This window comes from Apostichopus japonicus, chromosome 5 (genome assembly GCF_037975245.1).
Source record: "Apostichopus japonicus isolate 1M-3 chromosome 5, ASM3797524v1, whole genome shotgun sequence".
NCBI lineage: Eukaryota > Metazoa > Echinodermata > Holothuroidea > Aspidochirotida > Stichopodidae > Apostichopus > Apostichopus japonicus.
The window spans coordinates 18,440,937-18,462,717 of record NC_092565.1 but is presented as its reverse complement, the minus strand read 5'-3'; the positions used below and the strand labels follow the sequence as shown (position 1 = coordinate 18,462,717).

Below are 21,781 nucleotides of genomic sequence, written 5' to 3'. Positions count from 1 at the left end.
GCGCACATAATTATCACCTATTAATTTGACTTCTAATATCTTATAATTTAGAAAAGAAACGGAAAGAAAAACAAAACACCAGAGGGTAGATAGGGGAGGAATAGAAGAAAGCAGTGAACATCTGCAGATCAGTTGTAGTTTACCGCATTTATTCATGCAGTCATTATTCGTTTGCTCATTGGTTTCTCTGAAACAAACAGAACGCAAAATGTGCATTTTGTGCGTACGCGTTACGTCAAGATTCGATAACAACAAATTCAGAATAGACTATATAAATATACAAAGCGCGCAATGTTGCCGAATACATATACCTCTCTCAGAATAGTAAAGAAAAATGAAAAGAGATCTTTGAAAACCAACGATTCGGAATGAAATCATTCAAAGTATTAATTCCATATGTATCAAATGCCATTTTAATATTGTTGAAAGAATGATGAATAAAATGAATAAATGAATGAATGAACATATGCATGAATAAATGAACAATTGCATAAATTAATATGCTCATTAGTTGTTGTTTTTGCTGTGAATACTCTTCACACACGACTGGCATGGCAAAGACAATAGAAAAAAATCATTAATTACAATTATCATTAATTACAATTAATTTTTTTTTACCATCAGGTTGATAAAGATCACGATATAATTTTCAAGGTGAAATATTTCTTACTTCCCTTGATTTGTCTTACACCTTTTGTTTTAAATACATACATAAGAGATGAGGATAACATCAACCGCCTCCCCCTCCCCTCCCCTCCCCCTCCCCTCCCCTCTCCCTCCCCCTCCCATGCCCTCATTCGTAACATTCAAATACTTGGAAAAAATGTATACTTTCAGACGCAATTGGAAATAGTTACATATTCTACATATATATTATATCCAAAAGTTAGCGTGCTTCAAAGTGATTTTTGTAGGCATGCAAAAGTAACTTAATTCGCACGAGAGTTGTTGCCTTACTTCGACTACCGAACAGTTCAGTATCCTCCTAATAGAAGAAGATTGCCTGATGTTTTAGCAACCCCCCCTCCTCCCCCTCTTCCCCCTCCTCCCCCTCCTCCCCCTCCTCCCCCTCCTCCCCCTCCTCCCCCTCCTCCCCCTCCTCCCCCTCCTCCCCCTCCTCCCCCTCCTCATCCTCCTCCAAGAACACTTCGATCATTGTTGGGTTATAACAATTGAGAGAGAAGAATGCTCCAAACCTTCACATCTGTCGTCTGTCAATGTTTTGTTTGTTTGTGCTGAGCTCTGACAAACCATTCACGCTTCCACATATATTACAGTTTTTTCGGGGGTGGGGAGATTACATACAAAGATAAGCATGTAATATTATTTCAAAAATACCAAAGGAAGGAGAAGATATATCTTTAGGCTGGGTGATGTAGGTTTTGATCTCTTATACTCTAATTCGCGTCTAATAATCAACCAACCGTAATACTAAAATTTGGATTGTATCTCAATTTGGTATACGTCATAATGAGGACATCAAGTGACGTATGACGTCACTACATCTGCCTCTCATAACCTGCAGCACTCAAAGACAATTTACATTTCAAATTTACATGGAAACAAGATGGCGTCAATGCTTACGTCATAATTTCTCTTTATCAAGCTATAACATAACGGGACATCCCATAGATCTTTTATACATCTTTCATTATCTCTCCACCTCTCTCTCTATGTCTCCCTCCCTCTACCTATCAAGTATACCCTCCTTGCGTCTTTGTGTATTATCGATAAAATGCAAATTTGCGTTCATCCACCAATTTAAACATTTGTTAAGGATTGCAGAATTTCACATTCTTATATGATTTGTATTTTCCTTACATTTACTGTTCCTTTATTCCTATTATACTCTGACTTATTTCTGATCATGATGGAGATTTAATTTAAATTCTTCAGTGGTAGGTTTTACATTAAAACGAATGGAAACATATTATTCCCGGATTTGCTATAATCTCATCGAAGTGGGCTAGTTTTCACTGAGCCCCTATACCATGTAGGTTTAAACGCCAAGGATGCGAACGTTATTCTGCACTGCAAATGTATGTATGTATGTATGTATTTTAGATCCTCCTGCAAGCAGGAACTCGCGAAGAAGCCATCATTGGCTTATCAAAGCCGCAAGCTGACCGAAGTCAGTCTGTTAGATTCATATTTAACGTCCATGATTATGAATTGTTAATTGTCAACAACTCTGTAACTGGGACGACATACATTAATCTTGGAGTGACTCGAACCGGGGACCTTATGATTGAAAGGCACCGGCGTTTAACCACTGAGCTAACACTCCTACACACTCTACACACTATACTCCTACACACATTCTTATTTCCTCATCAAGATAGACAAACAGTATCTGATCTTGTCTAAATCGACTTTGTCAAGTCTTTACCCTGTAAACATGTCGTATGATGCTTTCTGGGAAATGGTTTTTTTCTTCCAACCGTCAAGGAGAGCGCCACCATCATCCCACGTCCAACAAACAAAGAAGAAGAAAACAATCGACAAAGAACGCCCTCTAAAAGCATTAACAACGATAAAGAAGTTACAGACGCTTTCAGTCTGTAGATAGGTTTGAGGACTCGTCGTCTGATTTTCGTCTTTTCACAGATGATTCCACACTGTCCTCTACATCGACCAAAGGACGTTTGTGCGCATGCTCTGTTTCTTTGGGGATTGTCACGTGATTTGGAGCATGTAATATATGATGGTGAGATGGTGAGAAGTGTTGATCGACGTGGTTTTCCTGCCTCCTCTTAGCAGCAACCATCTCTGCTGCGTGCTTCTTGCGCCATTTTGTTCTTCTGTTTTGAAACCAAACCTAATGGCGGATATATAAAAGAGAAGCACAATATTAATCTTAAGATAAGTGGTAATTGCACCTGTTTTTGCTATATCGATTTTCAGACCATATATGTAACAATGATATTTCGTTAGGTAAAATGACGCACAATTTATTTCAATTAATAAAGGCCATTGAACATATAATTTTTGCATATTTCCCCAATAGATATATGATTTTTGCATGTTGTTAACCATGTGAAAGCTGCGTCTGGGTGAATGACGAATCCACATCTAAATTCAGTGATTTAATGAATAGTCATCATTTTCAATTTATTTGTGCACATTAGTGTGTCTGTCAAATTCGATCAGTTTTTAATCACTTTGAGCAATACTTGCCATATTTGATCAAATTCGTCATGAAATGCACCAAGCCAAATGAGTAGAGCTAAAAAGACAAAATGTGTTCGCCGATTTGAACTTTCAAGCACTTTCGAGCACTTCACTAACACAAACTGCCTTTCCGTATCCGTCGCGGTTTTTTGATTTACAGAATTTCCGGCTTACCTGTGCTTATATGCAATTAAATGTCATTCAAAAATTCCCCTATAAAGTTAAACAAAAAATGAACATCGTTCAAAACCCTTCTTTCTTTGAATAAAAAATGTGACATTTCAAGAAATCCTGCACCACTCTGTGTGTCCTTGGTTACACGTAATTATTTACTGCTTGATAATTAATTCACCATATTACTTTAATAATCACACGTATAGTTCTGCATTTTTCTGTCGTCGAACTTATAAGAAGGACTTGGTTTAATCCCTATTCTTTAACATGAGAGGGCTTTTTCCTTTTTGGACAATAAATCAATCCAAGCTATTTTATTAGTTGCCCGTGTTTATACCACTGTTATCAATTAATTACAAGTATATTTTAACAACCTGTTTGGATGTTCCGTAGGTTACGGGTAACCTATACCAACGCCTGGTTGCATTCAAGTGGATCGTCTCTTCTTTATTAGCCTGTTTGTTTACCCAGTGCGGTTTACAAATACCCTGTTGTTTTATCTTAATTACTCGTCAAACTTCTTTTCATATGTAGAAAAGAGACGGGAAGATTATTAATCACCTATCGTCTTATCGCTGTTTGATTCTTTAACTGGTCTTTTAATAAGGTTGTCTTAAGCCTAGTGGTGTTAACAGTCATTAGCGCTGTATAATCCGCAATTTGGAGGTAATTTGCAACTCAACAATTACACATAGTAGTAGTAACGCATGACAACCGAGCGTGAACTAATGTTGTTTTATGGAGCAAAGGGCAACTACTGCCACTGGTATATATATCTAACAAAAATTTATTGTCAAAGCTCAAGGTTTGCACTGTTAGATGCAGACAGCTTACAGTATGATACCTGAAAATTCTGTACAGTTAAACTACATGTCAGGAAGACGCTGTTTAGGGTACATCATCATATTTCTGTGACATGTATGTATGTGCGTGTGCGTGTAGGTATGCGCGTATGGGTGCACGTATGCGTGTCTGCATGTATGTTTGTATATCGATTTCATTCGAAATTGTCTCCCAAACACTTGGTTAACAAAACACACCGACCATGATTCAAATTCAATTTTTTTTAACGCTTTATTCCAAATATAAATCGAACAGTTAATCTATAGGGCTACATTGTAATGGGATTATGGCGTCATCGGTGAACAGATTTATGTCAAAATATTGCTGTGATATCCGTTAAGTATACCTATACAGCGAACAATACAGGGAAATTAGCCAAACAAAACATTCACTTTTCATTCAGAAATTACACTTCAACTAATTTGTTTTAACGGTCAGTTATTTTGTGGTGGTAATTGTGGTGGTGTTGGTGGTGGGGCAAGGGCCATGATGATGGAAGGAGAGGTGGCGCGTTAGGCCATTAGTAAATGTGACAAAATGGACCTAGTTACTCACTTTGACTTGACTTTCTGTCATTCCGAGTGCATAAGCTAGTCTAGCTCGTTCTGGTCCCGCTAAGTACTTTGTCTGTTCGAATGTTTTCTCGAGAGCAAAAATTTGTTGTCCAGAAAATGTCGGTCGTGTGTGTTTTTTCTTTCCGTCCTTATCGGTTGAACTGGAACCAGAACTATCTGATGAGGATTGTGTTGGAGATGTTGAAGACACTACGATAGAATAGAAGAAAACGGATATAAATACTCAAGAATGAAACAGCAAAGGAAATGGGAGTTTATAACACTTTGGGTCAAGATACATTTATATATATATATAAATATATAAATAAATATATATATATAAATATATATATATATATATATAAAGAGAAATAAAAATGAAAAAACAAGCAGAAACAAACAAACAAACAAACAAAACGAAAAAGAAATATTATTAACCCTGCTTTTACCCCACTCCGCCTCTCACCAGACGAACATCTCTCCACCCCCCAAAATAACAATATAATAATCTATCTATCTATCTATCTATCTATCTATCTATCTATCTATCTATCTATCTATCTATCTATCTATCTATCTATCTATCTATCTATCTATCTATCTATCTATCTATCTATCTATCTATCTATCTATCTATCTATCTATCTATCTATCTATCTATCTATCTATCTATCTATCTATCTATCTATCTATCTATCTATCTATCTATCTATCTATCTATCTATCTGTCTATCTGTCTATCTGTCTATCTGTCTATCTGTCTATCTGTCTGTCTGTCTGTCTGTCTGTCTGTCTGTCTGTCTGTCTGTCTGTCTGTCTGTCTGTCTGTCTGTCTGTCTGTCTGTCTGTCTGTCTGTCTGTCTGTCTATCTGTCTATCTGTCTATCTGTCTATCTGTCTATCTGTCTATCTGTCTATCTATCTATCTGTCTATCTATCTATCTATCTATCTATCTATCTATCTATCTATCTATCTATCTATCTATCTATCTGTCTGTCTATCTATCTGTCTGTCTATCTATCTATCTATCTATCTATCTATCTATCTATCTATCTATCTATCTATCTATCTATCTATCTATCTATCTATCTATCTATCTATCTATCTATCTATCTATCTATCTATCTATCTATCTATCTATCTATCTATCTATCTATCTATCTATCTATCTATCTATCTATCTATCTATCTATCTATCTATCTATCTATCTATCTATCTATCTATCTATCTATCTATCTATCTATCTATCTATCTATCTATCTATCTATCTATCTATCTATCTATCTATCTATCTATCTATCTATCTATCTATCTATCTATCTATCTATCTATCTATCTATCTATCTATCTATCTATCTATCTATCTATCTATCTATCTATCTATCTATCTATCTATCTATCTATCTATCTATCTATCTATCTATCTATCTATCTATCTATCTATCTATCTATCTATCTATCTATCTATCTATCTATCTATCTATCTATCTATCTATCTATCTATCTATCTATCTATCTTATAAGTCAGTAGACATGGCACAATTAAGATTCCTTACATTATTATCCACCTTTCTATCTCTCTGAGCCTGCCTCTGCGTTGATTTTTACTAGCTATTCACCAACTTTGATTTACTACGCGCGCGGGGCGCTTCATTGCTTTATTGGCACTCGCTGAAATTCATACGGAGTATGTGTACAAGTGATAATAAAAACAAGCTATGATGCATTTAATTCATTTGTTTATAATTTAATTAGCGAGACAAGTTTTCAAGAAGTTGAAAAAGAAAAACATCCATTTTGAAGTATGAGCTGATATTTCAAAACCACTTTATATCCAACATAAAATGGAACAGAATTCAAATGAATCACTGTATATTACTTTTCCCCCCTTTCCGTTCTTTATTTCTCTTCTCTTCTCTCTCATTCTCTTCTCTCTGTTACTTCAATGAATTGAATGACTCTTTGTAAGATGAAAAACTCTAGATCCGTGACATAGCTAGATCGTAAATTTTCTTCTACTGTTTAAACAAAACTCGATTCAATAAATGGAAGGATTTCATTCAGCTGATTTGATTAGACCGGGGATATAACTCTTATTAAGTAATGATCTCGCCGACACTATCATCAAGTTCCTGGCGAGGCGAGCCCGGCCGGGGGTATATAAGAACGACCAATCGCTTCTCGACTGACGAGAGCTATAAATTGTAACTCAGAGGAGAAACGGAGGAGGAAAAGGAGGAGGATGATGATGAGGAGGAATGTATTCGGCGAATATCATTTGCCTCATTGAATCATTGAATCGATCGTCAAAGGTGGAATATAAATGCCAATCTTTCCATTTTTAAATTTAGTTCGTATAATTATGTGTCTCTTCATTCTGCTCATATGCCAGTTAGAAGTATAATATGAACGTATACAAGCTTATACGCTTGAAATATCATGTTTGAAGCAGCAATTCGGGATCTCATTCCTCATGTCCAAGAACACGATACATTTTTGTGTGTGTAAATCTTAAGTAACATACATACAACAGTTGTTTTGCTTTGGATGACTCTGAGAGGAAATGTATTTCAAATAAACCAGACGCGGATCTAGGGAGGGTGTTTGTGTGTAGGGGGTGGGGTGGGGTGGGGGGGAGGGAGTTACATTATATCCAAGAAAACAACACTTAATTGTACATCTTAAGTAATATATACAACATTTGTTTTCTCAAGATTTTGTTTTCATGAGGAATGTACGGGAAACAAATCAGGTGCGGACCCAGGAAGGGTTTGTCTGAGGGTGTGGGGGGGGGGGGTTGGGTTGGGGGGGTATGTTCATCCCCGTTTTATCAACCTGACACAAAAACTCTATACTCAGCTTTGCATTATAACCTTGCGTTTAAACTCATAATAATATACCTAACTTATAGTCTTAATATGCCTCAGATTGTACCCGGTTGACGTACCCCCCCCCCCCACATGGGAGTTGGGAGTGCCACACACCCTCCCTGTCCGCCCATACAAACCTTGTCTATTTGTTAGGGTGGGCGGGGACAGAACTTAGTCAAAACCAAATAGGGAAGATTTTGTAACTGTTTTTTATTTAATTTTTTTTCAAATATTTTTAGTTAGGTTTGCAAAATTGCTGTCACTAGAATTCAGAATACATTAACGCTTGAAATTGTTATTGCTTTGTGTATGCATCGTAGCTTGAAAGAAAGAAATATTACGGTATTTGCGTTTACGGTAAATAACTGTATTTAATCCATCTAATTCTCTGATGTTAATGATGAGATAAAAACGTATACCACAAAATGTCATTACTAATTACTCTCTTAACATACAAGCTTTAATTTAAGAATGTAATTACTGTAACAACAGAATCGGTACCTTGTTGTTTTTTGGGTTTGTTCTATATTTTCAAATAAATAGTTCACTTTGAAAGGCAACTTTGAGACCAGATCGTTCGGGGTCAGAAAAAAGAACGAGATAAAAAGAAAAAAAAAATGGTGGTTCAATTTAATTCTTGATAGTGAAAATCGTTTTTATTATGTTCTTTCATGTGTTACATGATCTACCGTACATAACTGAATGAACATTAAAATAGCCCAAGCTACTTCTGCGTGATACTGAATAAAAGTTAATTTACATTTTATAAATCTCAATAGTTTAACTTCTTTTAATTTAATGATCAATTGATATCGGTTAAAGATATTAATATTTTAGATCTGTGAGTAGATGGTCCATAATAAAGTCACTTCCTATGCAATAAATTTTAAGTTTACCTAAAAGGCGTAGTGCTCTGTTCATCGAAATCGAACGGGAGTATTTTTTTTTTATGACAAATGGAATACGCCCGGTGGATTGCACCCCTTTCATCAAGCCCAATAGTAATGATAATTCAAGCATATTTGCTTGCCCCGTCAATCAGTATACTAAATCTGTTGAGATCGTTTTGAACGCCTGTCCAAACATGCAAGTTACTTTTATTATCAAGTCACATTTTTCGTTATTTTTTTTTTGTGACTTTTTGGTGCAAAAAAATTTCATCCCATAATTTTTTTTCTTTTGGTTATGGAATATTTCGTCTTTCTTGTAAAAATGATATAGCCTTAGGCTAAAACTTATCACCTCAAAATGACATTACACGGTGTGTAAACATTGTAACGTCGAGGGTCTTTAAACACCTCATATTTATTAAGTATTAACAAAATATTTCCTCAGCCTTGGGCTAATTTAAAGTTTACTTCAGCACTTAGTGTTCAATACGGGGGATCTACAGGAAAGCCGAGGGCATTAAATATAATATAGAAACTAGTTGCGACGATAATAAACAAACAACTTGTGGTATATTTGCGTCGATGAGAATGAATCCAACATGAAATCGATGCGGTAGGTATATATCAGAAGAGACAATAACAAGTTAACCGAAACTTCTTTACTATAGGATGGACGAAGTTATGCGAATTTGCTCGTTCTGTACTTGAAAACAACGTGTTGTTTATTGTACAGGCCCTAGCTACACTAACAGTCAGTCATAAATGCGAAATGATATAGGCTTTAGCAGTATAGGTCTATATCCTATCAAGTCTGCAACCGCTTTTTCGGTAACCAAGGGAGGGGGAACCACTATAAAATATTACTCATGAAACACATGAAGTCCTCATTGATTCATGTGTACAGACGGGTGTAGCTGTGAAGCCTAATGTTACAAATTTCCATGAATCGACTCCTATGTACTGCGTTAGGATGTAAAGAATGTACTCTGGACCCTATATGACACATTGATGTCATTATGACGATCAAGTCTGTAACTTTACATTATCAGTAACTAAAGAAAGGGAACCTATGCATAAAACACGTTAAGAACATGTAGCATTAGTCTATTAATTCATAAGTACAAAATGGTTATTGTTTCAGCCTCATGTCACAAGTTTTGCATGTACCGAATGGTATTTACTGTGTTAGGATGTAAAATATATTCTCATTGATATCATTGTGACATGCATTAAATCCAATTAATCCCATTATACTGTGAACTATAATCCAAAGTGACCTTTATTTGCTCATGCGCATCCACACGTCTTGTCATTTACACGTCATGGGCTTTTAGATTTCAAACATGAGTGAAGATTAGCTTTTTTATTAGGTTACTCTCACTCCCTGGGGTCACTCTTGTTTGGGATACAGCCCCTCACCAATACTATTAACCCTGATGATTTGCAAGAAGGAATCTTAGAAAAGTTCGTTATTGTAAGGGTTTAATCGCAACAAATATTGGTATTTTGGACAGTTTGACATAATAAGCTATATGAAACACGATCATAATTTCATAAGTGTATGTGAACTCAGTATTTTACAACCCGTGACCATTCTTCATTACATATATAGTTCCAGATGGTAAGCAGTTCGTGTATCATTGTACGACAGCGTGAATTGTTGAATTTATCATTCGTATAGGCTACATTGTCTCCAAAATATTTAATTTTTATTTTCACTGTATTATTAGTAACATATGCATGCAAAAATGATATATAAGTCAAAGAAATCACCAACATTTTGTAGACAAAATATATTAAATAGACATTTCAGTTTATGATTAATTTTTATGATATGTTTGTGATTTGAGACTCTCTTAAATCTATTATTCATTTAATTCTGAATCACCAGACAATATTCTACTTTAAGATATTCAAATATTTCGTTACGCAAGGATAAACAAAATAAATAACAAACTTGATTTCTTTTAGTTATATTTATCCTTTTTTTAATCCATGTTGTCAAAATGCATCATATAACATTCTACTAATATAATCTACTGAGAATGATTCCACTCATATTCAAAATCATTTTGTTTCCATATAGCTAAGTCTAAAATATGTTATTTTGTCATATTTGAAGTGAAAAGACAGATAAAAAACAAAAATCGTTGAATAACCCTTTCATGAAAATCTTTCATAACGAGTGTTTTTTTTTTATATTCTCCATCAAGCAGATACTTGAAATGTGTATTTAGTGGACAATAAGGAAGTTAATATACATTTTATGTGTTAATTAAATTTGCGTGATTAAAGCATTCTCTATATATATCACGTGACGAAAAACAGGCACCCTTGACAGATTTAATCTTGATCAAGTGTTAATTTTATTTTTTTATTATCTTTATTAAGTAGTAATCCGTAGGTAGCTTGGATGGCACATATAAGAGTCTATGCAGGTCACCTCATTAATTTATATACACGTAGAGAGAAAGGTTAGACGGCCAAAGTTCACTAGAGTAATTACTAAACAAACTCCTTAAAGTTAATTAAATCCCAAATACTAATTGGTTTAATCAGTATAAAGTGTAATAAAGATGAGATTGTGATGATAACATACATTAAAGTGGAAGAATGTCTTAGCTAAATTTACAGAGACTTTCAAGTTTACCAAAATAAAATAAAAAACAAAAAAAAAGGAAAAAGAGTGCAGAGAGAGATTGGAATATAGAGAAAACAGAATCTCTTCTAAAAGGCAACTATGGTAGATCATCTACGAAAGATTATTATTTTCAGCTGGACCGGGATTTTATAAAGGAAGGGTGTGGCTCTGAGATCGTTGAAGGCCGACTCCCGTGTTTGGATCTCTGTGAGACTCCCCCCTCCCCCCACGCCCCAGCCCCACGAACAGGTTAGACGCCAAATAATGCTTTGTGTCATATGTATACTATACTAATTTGGTGTAAACGCAACGTTGTGTTAATTACTACTTTTTACATTTGTGTGATATGAAAATAAAGGGGTGGTGGTGGAGGTGGTGGTGGGGATGTTGTGGTGGTGGGGTGGGGTTTGTGGTGGTGGGGTGGGGTGGGGCGAGGTGAACCCTGGATCCTTGCCTGATTAGATATATAAATGATTATCATCCCAAGTACAATGTCAACTTATGTTTTAAAGAAAATAATAGAATCATAACTTAGTTATATCTCAAACACAACTTTCTGAATGAATAAACCGGTTACCTTTAAGAATGAATCAAATTGATAGCAGAGAAGTGATGAAATAAGTTTTGTCTCGGTATTCTATATTGACAATGACACTATTTGTTCTTAAAAACATGTATACCATGCGTGCATGTAGTGTATGGCGTAGCAGGACATAGCAAAGAAAATGTACACAGTTTACTAACACATGACTTCATTGTAAGTGAACGGCATAGCTTTTACCTAACTCTCCTACACCAATGAGTGGACATGGATTTACCCATGCACTTAGTAGATATACACTCTTAATTTCAAAGAATGAAAGTTCAATCTTTTTTAGAGTGACTTCAATAATCATCCTTTCGAGGATTGAAATGATTATTTTCCCCAGAGTGACTTTCTAGCAACATTTAAGTCTAATCAAGTGAAAACACACACAAATAGTTTTCAGAGATAGAATGTCATGAAGTCACTCTTTGATAAGATTAAAAACTCACTGTCTAAAGAGTGATCATCGTGAATACACTCGCAAAGAGTCAATTATCACTCTGTTGAATTAAGAGTGTACAATTAGAAAAGTGTAACTAGTACTTGTTCCTATTATGTTCAGATCCGGATTCTGCTTCCAACAAGAAGGTTGCTTGAACATTATTTCAACTAGAATTTGTCCTTGGCCGACGCCAAAATGTGTCTTGGTCTGAACTGTCGTAGACAAAAAAGGGGAGGGCAGGGGGGGGGGTGTGGGGAGGGTGTGTAAACTGTATAAACAGAACCCTAAATCTATCGAGGTGGTAATTCCCCGCCTGTTATTGCTCCCTCTTGTATCACTAAGGAAAGAGTTGTCGAGAGTGCCTGCGGCTGATAAACGCTTCTTGAATTATTTTTTTTTACTTTTACAGGAGTGACCAAACTTTGGCTTTCTAGCATATTTGCTGGCAATACTGATGACCCTTCAATTCGAAAATATCGAAGTGAAGATAAAGCTTTATTTGTTGACTATTTGGTCAATAAAAAAGATAAAACAATAGACGTGATTAGTCTATTGTCGGACGATTAAGATTTTATATCAGGAAAGCGAATTGTGAACTACTCAGCTATACACACTGACACATTGTATATATCAGTAAGGTAGATAGTCAGGAACAAATAAAATGGTTAATTTATTTTTATTTTTTATGTTTTATATATTATTTTACAAGATTCAATCTGATTTTGCTCAGAATTAAGACTAAACCATTGTCATGTTGCATTTTTAAACATTACATCTCAATTTCCATGCATGGATTGATTACTTTACAATCTGTATTAGTAATATCACAAGGTGAAGTATGGATATAATTTTTATTAACTGAAAAAAATATGAAAAAATGGAAATTGAGCACGATAATGGGTTTCGTTCAACTTTTCTTCTTTATTCTTAAGGTGTAGATTGGATGAGCAGAAACAGCTTAAAAGATCACGTTTGTCCCAATAAATCGTTGATAGTAGATAATATTATATAAAACCCATAGCAATAGAGCCCATTGGCCTTAGTAATAAAGTCTCATTTCCGTAGAACTTTGAAAATGAAATTTCAAGGCGTCGAATTTGGTAGAATCATATATAAACAATGAATTATTAGCCATTTAATATTTTCATACAGTATATATAAATTGAACAGGTGGGTGTCTTTGTTTTATAAATTTTATTAATATGTTGGATAGCACCCAGAAGGTTTGGTCAAAATGACAGTAATAGAACGCAAAGAACTGCTTTACAATTTTTATATATATTTTATTCTTATATTCTAAAACGATCATTAAGCACTACATGTAAGAAAAATCAATTCGACCAGCTTTTTAGATAGTTTACCAAGCTAAGAGAAATATCAAATATAATTCCATAATCGAGTATTATGCTTTGAACAAAGTACCAAAGAAGATTCGTCAAATACAACTCAGTTCTAGATTTTAAAAAAATGTCAATTTTATTCAATCACACACTCCGCCACACCCCCCACCCCCCCCCCCCCTCCACACAAAAAGATTTCCACCTCAGATTAACTAAAACTGGTCAGGTTATAGAATAAATCCGGACGTTTGGCGTCTTTCTGCAATCATATCTTTTACAACCTTAACGTATTATTGTTATTATTATTTAATTTTATTATTATTATTTTTTTTATATTCTTATTACTGCTATTATTTCATATTATTTCGTATAACATGACATATTGTTTTGGTAAAACCAAATCTCATTCATCTCTCTTATAAAGCAGTGTCATATATTGTAATACTCAGCTCTATTTACTCTTCAAATAAAGTAAGGATGGTGAGTAAATATCCTCTCCATCTGTTGTCAATGATAAAGCTTTCATTAAATTGAAAAATAATGAATATACTTTCATAATGCCACTTTTGTTGTGTACGTGTGTGTGTATGTGTGTTTGTGTGGGTATTTTGGTGGTAAAGATAATCTACATATGACATATTGAATAAACAAACTATCAATATATTTCATGAAATGATTGCGTAGTTATGTAAAAAAACCACTTTGATTCAGTCCACAAGTATAAATACTCCTGTTTACATTTTATCAATAAAGAGTTTTGCTATTTCATTTGATTTGATTTATTTTTAAGCAATTTTTAAACAAAATAAACAAAATATCAATATATTTCATGAAATGATTGCGTAGTTATGTAAAAAAACGATTTGATTCAGTCCACAAGTATAAATTCTCTTGTTTACATTTTATCAATATAGAGTTTTGCTATTTCATTTGATTTGATTTATTTTAAGCAATTTTTATTTTGTGAAATGAAAATGATTTAGTGATATTGATTGATTCTTTCAAAATGTGACAAATCAACACAAGAAAGAAAAAAGCTGAACGGATAACAAAACCGAAAAACCATAAAGCTCTTATCTGTACAGGGAAATGTTTTCATTTCTATGCAAAGAGAGGTAGATTTGTGTTTTAAGTCTTTTAAGGAGACTAATTTCTTTATTAGTTAAATCAGCTATTTTTTACTTTGATTTACATATGAAATAACCATTTATTTACACAATTCAGAAGACGAAATTATTTTCTTTTAATAATAGCTTTGCTTTGTGCGAACGTTGTGTGAGTTATTTTTGTTTTTGTATCCCACCAATTAGAGAAACAATTTTGGTAATTAGCTTAAACAATTTCATGATTATAACAACATAAGCCAAGACTCTCGTATGCAAATTGAAATTAGTCCTATATGCATCTAATTATCTCATGCTTATAGGCTTCAATCTGTATGTTTCTTTGAAAGGTATAAGGACATTTTTCGTGCATGGGAACAATGATAATATGTTAGCCATTTGTTTGGTCATAACGGAAGGCGCAATTTTACCGAGGAAATCCATCGAGCTCTTGGTTTTTGACAGCCGAACATTGATATAGTGATCAGGCAATTGTTCCATGCTTGTCTGCAAATCTCATTACCCAGACACTGTTACATTTCATTCATTGATATTCTCATATAAAAAGTCCACCCCCCCCCCCAAAAAAAAAAAAAAAAAAAAATTGAATAGTTTCGACTTTTACTTCATTCGTTGAAATGAACTTTGACTGAGTGTGGGTAATAAATTGTATTATTACAGTCGAAAAGTTACAAAATATCAACAGAAAAAAACTGCTTTAAATTACTAAACATGAAATGATGAATATGCAGTAGATTATGCAAATTGTATGCCTAGGGTGCTTTTTGTAATTGTGTTACACTTCTCAACGGATTTACCCTATAGTTGAAGACTATGGAATGTACTTTGTACTCTGTTTGATTTTCACATCTAGTTCAGAACATTTAGCTGGTATATTAGCCCCAACAGTCTAATCACGATAACAATTACAGCCCCGATTCTTATATTTAAAGTAGGATAGATACCGGTATATATTTAAATGACAGATAAATAGACAAAATGTTGTATCGGTTCAGCTTTCAGTGTTAAGACATTTGGTCTTCTCTAAAAGGAAGAGATATTTTAAAGAACTGTTAAAACTAAAACAACAAAAATGTATACAGATACAGCTTTTCTTCCACAAAATTTGTTCGCAGGAGAACATTCCCAGGAAAAAAGAACCATTTGCAAGTTTAACAGGTGACAGTATGTCGGTAACATGCTTACGTCACATAAATATCCATGTTTCATTGTGTCATATACTATCATATATTTCAGAATGTTAGTTTCATCTTTAAAGTCGTCCTGTGTTATATGATTATGTGAATGCATTATTTATAATATATGTATATATATATATATATATATATATATATATATATATATATATATATATATATATATATATATATATATATATATATATATATAAATATATATATATATATATATATATATATATATATAAATATATATATATATATATATATATATATATATATATGTATACATATATATATATATATATATATGTATATATATAAATTCCTGCATGGTTGAGCAACACTATACCCTATAAAGACATGCCCAATGATGTGTTGGTACATACCAATTCTCTTACAGTTGCAATCACAGACACATATCAGCGTTATTAACACCTTACTATGGTAGCAGTGCACGGACACCTTATGGAACAAGTACTATAAAGTAGGGCAAAGCTGGTTATCAGAAACATGATATTGTTACGTCAGAGATATGTTACGACACATCCCTGGTCACGTGCAAATATGCCCACTCTCATTCAATCAATCGTTATATATAATTATAAATAGTTATAGGCAGGTGCATATTGGTATAGGGGTAACTTTTATCTTACATCAATTTTTGTTCCATTTTGCATTCAAAAATATCCATTTTATGATTTCACATGTACAATTATATAAATTTGAATTATCATGATATTTTTTCAAGTGTTATATCAGTTAGTTCTAAACTCAAAATTAGTGGTAATTCGAGTTCCTTTTGAAGTTGGGAAAACCGCACAAAGCAAACTCACTCTATTGCACGTTGAACAAGTTATGGACAAAGAAGTTAATGTAATTAATTGCTGAGATTTGAGTTGACTCCCGAGGACTATTGCGTTGACTAGACGGTTTGTATACACATGCCATAATGATAATTTGAATGACAACACTGACTATACCTGTACATAATAATGATATGAGGTCGAAAAATAATAAATCATTTATATCGGTCACTCGGTAAAAACAAAATATTACATAAGAACCATAAAACTTGAAATTTGTAAGGACGAGAACACGATGTGATGACGGCAAACGAACAGACATACTTACATACATACACACATACACTTAAATGAAAGAATAATAGAAAGCTAATCTTAGCAGGAAGCAACAATAACAAAGCAAATGAAAACATGAACAGTCAACATAAAAATTAATATTAAATGTAAAGAAAAAATGTCAACAGTTCAAAAAATGTCAACAGTTTAAAGTTTGCAATTGCTTTTAGCAAATCGAACATAAAAAAGTTATGAAATAAATGTCTTCAGATAATGGGGTGGTGGAGGGGGGGGGGGTCGGTTGGGGTGGGGTGGGATGGGAGGGGTGGTAAGAAGTTTAACAACTTCAAGGAAAGGAGACAATGGAATGAAAATCAGTATCACTTATTTAGGCCTACATAAATCTTTTAGTAAAATTAATCATTTATATTTTTGTCTTGTCGTGTTACTGATCATATTTTAAGCATATGTTATTTTTGTTCTACTTGTTACCAAAGTTTCTTGATAATAACTGTGATTTTGTTTAATTTGTTCTGAACATAACCAGAAAAACTAAAAACTGAGTTTATGTATTTTCAATCTGTTTATCAAATTTATAGAAATTATATCACGTGTTCAGGAGTTAACTTATTTGACTTTGATAAGATTCTCTTTGTTTTCTGTCTGATTCATAATATTATCCTTAAACGAAATCATTAATACAGTACGGTACTATTATTGCTTAAAGATATTAAATGGTAATAGTTTTAATACTTCATTTACTTCATTTAATTAAACTTTTACTGCATCTAGCAATCTTAACTTCAGTTTGTGCCAATGACAACAAATAAATTAAAAAAACAATGTGTCAACAAATGAATAAAACTAATAAATTAATATATAATCATAATCATAAAAAAAAATAAAGATCTTGCTTAGTAAAATAAATATTTTATCTAAATTGAAACCTCAGTTTTGCATCATTTTAAGTCTCGTACTTTGTTGTTGTTGTTGTTGTTGTTATAACAATTCTTAAAGAAGAATAGTTAAGCGATGGTAACATATTCAAAAAGTAATTACACAAATAGATATTAAACAAGTTTGTTCATATCGTGTGTTTTGTTTGCATTCGAATAATTAATAATGTGAGTAACTCATACAGGTATAGTTTTACTACGTTAGAAATAAAGTAACCGTGTCTGTATGCATATTCATGTCATTACAAAGCTGTATGGAACACCAACATATCCACATATATATATATATATATATATATATATATATATATATATATATATATATCTATATATATATGATATATATATATATATATATATATATATATATATATATATATATATATATATATATATATATATATATATATATATATATATATATATATATATATATATATACATTGATTATATTAAATACATAGCGGTTGACCCTTCACGATTCCCGTCGTAAAACAACACACCGTATCAACTGCTAGGTAATTATTACAATCCTTTGGCATTTTGTGTATGTGTAGGCCTATCATCATTACTTATAATCCATTGGTTTTATGACTTCAGTACATAAATAATGTACCCTAGCTATTGGATAATACTTCACGTACACCTTATATAATATAATTATATTATTTTATATAATATAATATAATTATAGACTGTTAATAATGTTTTCAATACTTTGATATCTTTTAAATTATTTAATAAAGAAGAAATTATTTCTTCATATATATATATATATATGAATATCGTTACAATTTCTTTCCATCGTAAGGTATCACTATACACGATTAGCTAATCACAATAATTCATTATTAAGGACAGATCGTTGCTCAACACCACCCCTCCCCTCCCCTTCCCCAAACCACCTCTCTAAACTTATTTGTATATATCTATATATAGGTTATATTTATATATGTGTACATTCCTAATTTCTGTCTTAAATATTCAAATATTGCTTTGAGCCAGTACATCCTGAATTTGTTCATTAGGGATAATGTTTTTTTTTTTAAATTTCGGTGGAATCGTTTAAACGTTATGGAAAAGTTATGGAGAATAGAAATACAAGAGTTGAATTCTTTGTTAATCGCTATATGAAAAAGGTTGTAGTTTTTCGTATACTCTTCCTTGATATAATTGAATTGAAAATGTCTGACACCGTTTGAATATTTGTTGAGAATTATTGATATAAACTAAACTATTGTTTGTTTGTTTTTCAGGTAATAAAACCACACGCAATATTTGACTAATTGATCATTTCTTAAGGTGACGTTGTAGGAAAAGAAACCAATGTATATTTGTTTATACAAAGAAAGTATTGCGCGGGAAATTATACACTCGTGTCCAGTAAAAGATTTTATGCACGTATATGGAGTCGCTTGAAAACAAATTCCGTTGTTATGTTTGTTACAAAATTTCACATGTTAACTAGTTCAGATTAAATTAGTTAAATTCCATGACACTGAAAGACGGGTCTGGGTGGGGGGGGAGGGGGAGGGGGAGTTATATGTCAATCACCACCAGTGCTGCTCGCCTTAATATTTGAATGGTATCCTAGTCTAAACGTTTACTAATGATGCTTGAATCATACAAGATTATTTATACTTACATGTTGTATGTACCGAGGAGTCTCTCCACATTGGTGCTGGTAAGAGTCCCGCGGGCCAGTAAAAGGGGGCGGCTGTTCCTAGTATCCCCGCTACATCTGTGAGGGGCTTACCCAAACGGTGGAGATACAAGCCGGCATTATAAGCTGCGAATCGCGACACATTGGTTAAAAGATGGTGCTGTGCTACTGCGTCTGGTCTGTTCAAAATATCATTAATACTGAAAGGTGTAGCAGCCCCGCTAGAGGTAAAACCAAGAGATTTCATAGACGACGTGATAGGATGAAATGCTGCCGTAGGTGTCGGGTAGGAGAGGGATGAGGGTGCCTTCTCCGTCATGGTGTGTAAAGCTGCTAGTGGTGGCGTACCAAGAACAAATGGTGCCAATCGGGCGGCTGTTTCCATCAAACGAGGCAGAGGTAAGGACGGTTCTGCCATCGGCTGTGGTGATCTTGCCCCCCTTACTGTTATTATCAACTGTAAACGAAAATGCAAGTTAGGTTTCGATCCGTTGATTAATATTATTGGATTGTTTAATAATAACAATACACCTCATTCCGCAAAACACAAACACTTCAATTGTTATTCAAATATCGATCCAGGGTATCATGAAATAATGATCGTTGATGTCTTTCCCTTTTAAACAAAATGTTCCTCCAAATGTAATTGCGACTATTAATATATAGCTCCTTTAGGTAGAAATCTGCTTAAAACGATGAAATATGTGTTATTATCTTGGGCATTGACTATTAAGTGAGTCAATAAGCAGAATAACTCATCTACCGAAAAGTCCAAAATTCGCTCCTATCGAAAGCTTGAAAGACAGACCTTTCAGAAAAGAACAGAAAAGAAAAGAAAAAAAAAGTTTTGCGAACTCGTTGAAATGCTGTATTTCAAAACCAACGGGCCACACGCCGTACAATGTCGAAAAGATGATGAGTGTGTTACTGTGATTATAGCTAAACGCTTCCGGATCCTGTTTGTCTATTGGTTAGCCTCAGGAAAACAGCGAGTTTATCTGTCAACAGTTTACCACAAGTCATTAATAACCATATCTATGACACTTGGCAAAGTTATTAAGCCTTTACCGTACAGGCCACGCGATTGGTTGATAATCCTTCTAGCCGTTAGCAACGCCTACCTCAGATGAGACGCGTCTGCCAATTGGTTCATTAACTTAATGCTACCTGTCTATTATAACAATGCGATTTAATTGGTTCGCGTTCATCCGCGCCGCCGTCCTTGTTATAATATTTGATCATAATACATACAATCCTCTTCATGAATTTTGTATCGAAATGAAAATGTTATATGGTGTTTGTGGAAATGAGATGTTATTCAAGTATACGTTTTTTTTTCTCGAATTTTAATCTTCAAGTGCGGGAATTGGATTTTAGAGAAAAAAGAATTGCTCCGTAATTAGTGTGTTTCTTTCTGTAAAGGTACTCGGGTTATGATAACATAACAATTCTTTTGACAAATTGGTACTTTAAACTTGTCTGATATTTGCAAAATCCGACCTGATTAGAAAGAAAACACAGGTTTCAAATTTGGCGTCAGTTATGTCATAATGTCAATAAAAGTTAGAGTAGGTTTTTTTCCCCCCCTTCTCTATTTTAGTGTTAAGAGGTAGTTAGAGTGTTAATAATCGTTAATGAAGGGATAACGTGTAGATGAAAAGTGACAGGTGAGTTTAACACAAAGGATTAAATATTGGACTTTAAACAAAGGCATGAACAGACTAATAAGGCAGAGGTCGTGCGTTCTATACGCATTGTCACGGAAACCATGTGGAGCAATTTGATTATCATGGTTCAATGTTACAAAGCCAAACTTAATCTGAAAGTTTAATTGCGTAAAACAAAATTCTCAGTTTTAAATGAAGTTTAAGCTCATGTCCAATGGAAAATATCGTAAGAGTTTACAAGCAATTGTGTTTTCATTAAGCTTATTATTATTATTTTTTTTTTTGGGGGGGGGAAATTTTTCGTTGCTGAATTATTCATTCTGTGACAAAATTTTCGAAAACGCTCAGAACAAGGATCCATGATTTCAACAAATGCGTTCCTTGTCAGCTTAAAATATTTTAAAGAGGCCAGCGATTTAACCGGAGAGTGAGACTGAGGATGAAAGTGTTTGCTAGCTTTTAGTTTCATTCACTAACCTGTCGAAGATTCCTATAGAGGTGGCACTACCACGTGACACGGTTCAGGGGACAATTTACAGAAATGATCAGGAGGAGTAAAATGCAATGCTTTCTTGTATTTTTTTTAAATTTTAAATAAT

General features: G+C 33.5%; 1 protein-coding gene across 1 annotated transcript; it reads right to left on the bottom strand.

Annotated features, from left to right (window-relative positions):
• Positions 1-1,122: 1,122 nt before the first annotated feature.
• Positions 1,123-20,501, bottom strand: LOC139967913 (homeobox protein Nkx-6.2-like). The gene is made up of 3 exons (XM_071972124.1): positions 19,498-20,501; positions 4,744-4,952; positions 1,123-2,818 (listed from the first exon to the last, which is right to left on the bottom strand). The coding sequence occupies exons 1-3, from the start codon at positions 19,931-19,933 to the stop codon at positions 2,555-2,557; spliced, it is 909 nt and encodes a 302-aa protein (XP_071828225.1). The 5' UTR covers positions 19,934-20,501; the 3' UTR covers positions 1,123-2,554.
• Positions 20,502-21,781: the final 1,280 nt, after the last annotated feature.

Bases quoted from the DNA above. Each gene is read 5' to 3' on its own strand.
- LOC139967913 (XM_071972124.1), bottom strand. From the start codon at position 19,933: ATGGCAGAACCGTCCTTACCTCTGCCTCGTTTGATGGAAACAGCCGCC. The intron at 4,953-19,497 runs GTAAGTATAAAT...ATTCTATCGTAG, and splicing joins CTCCTCGGTACATACAACAT to TGTCTTCAACATCTCCAACA. The intron at 2,819-4,743 runs GTGAGTAACTAG...ATCCGCCATTAG, and splicing joins TGACAGAAAGTCAAGTCAAA to GTTTGGTTTCAAAACAGAAG.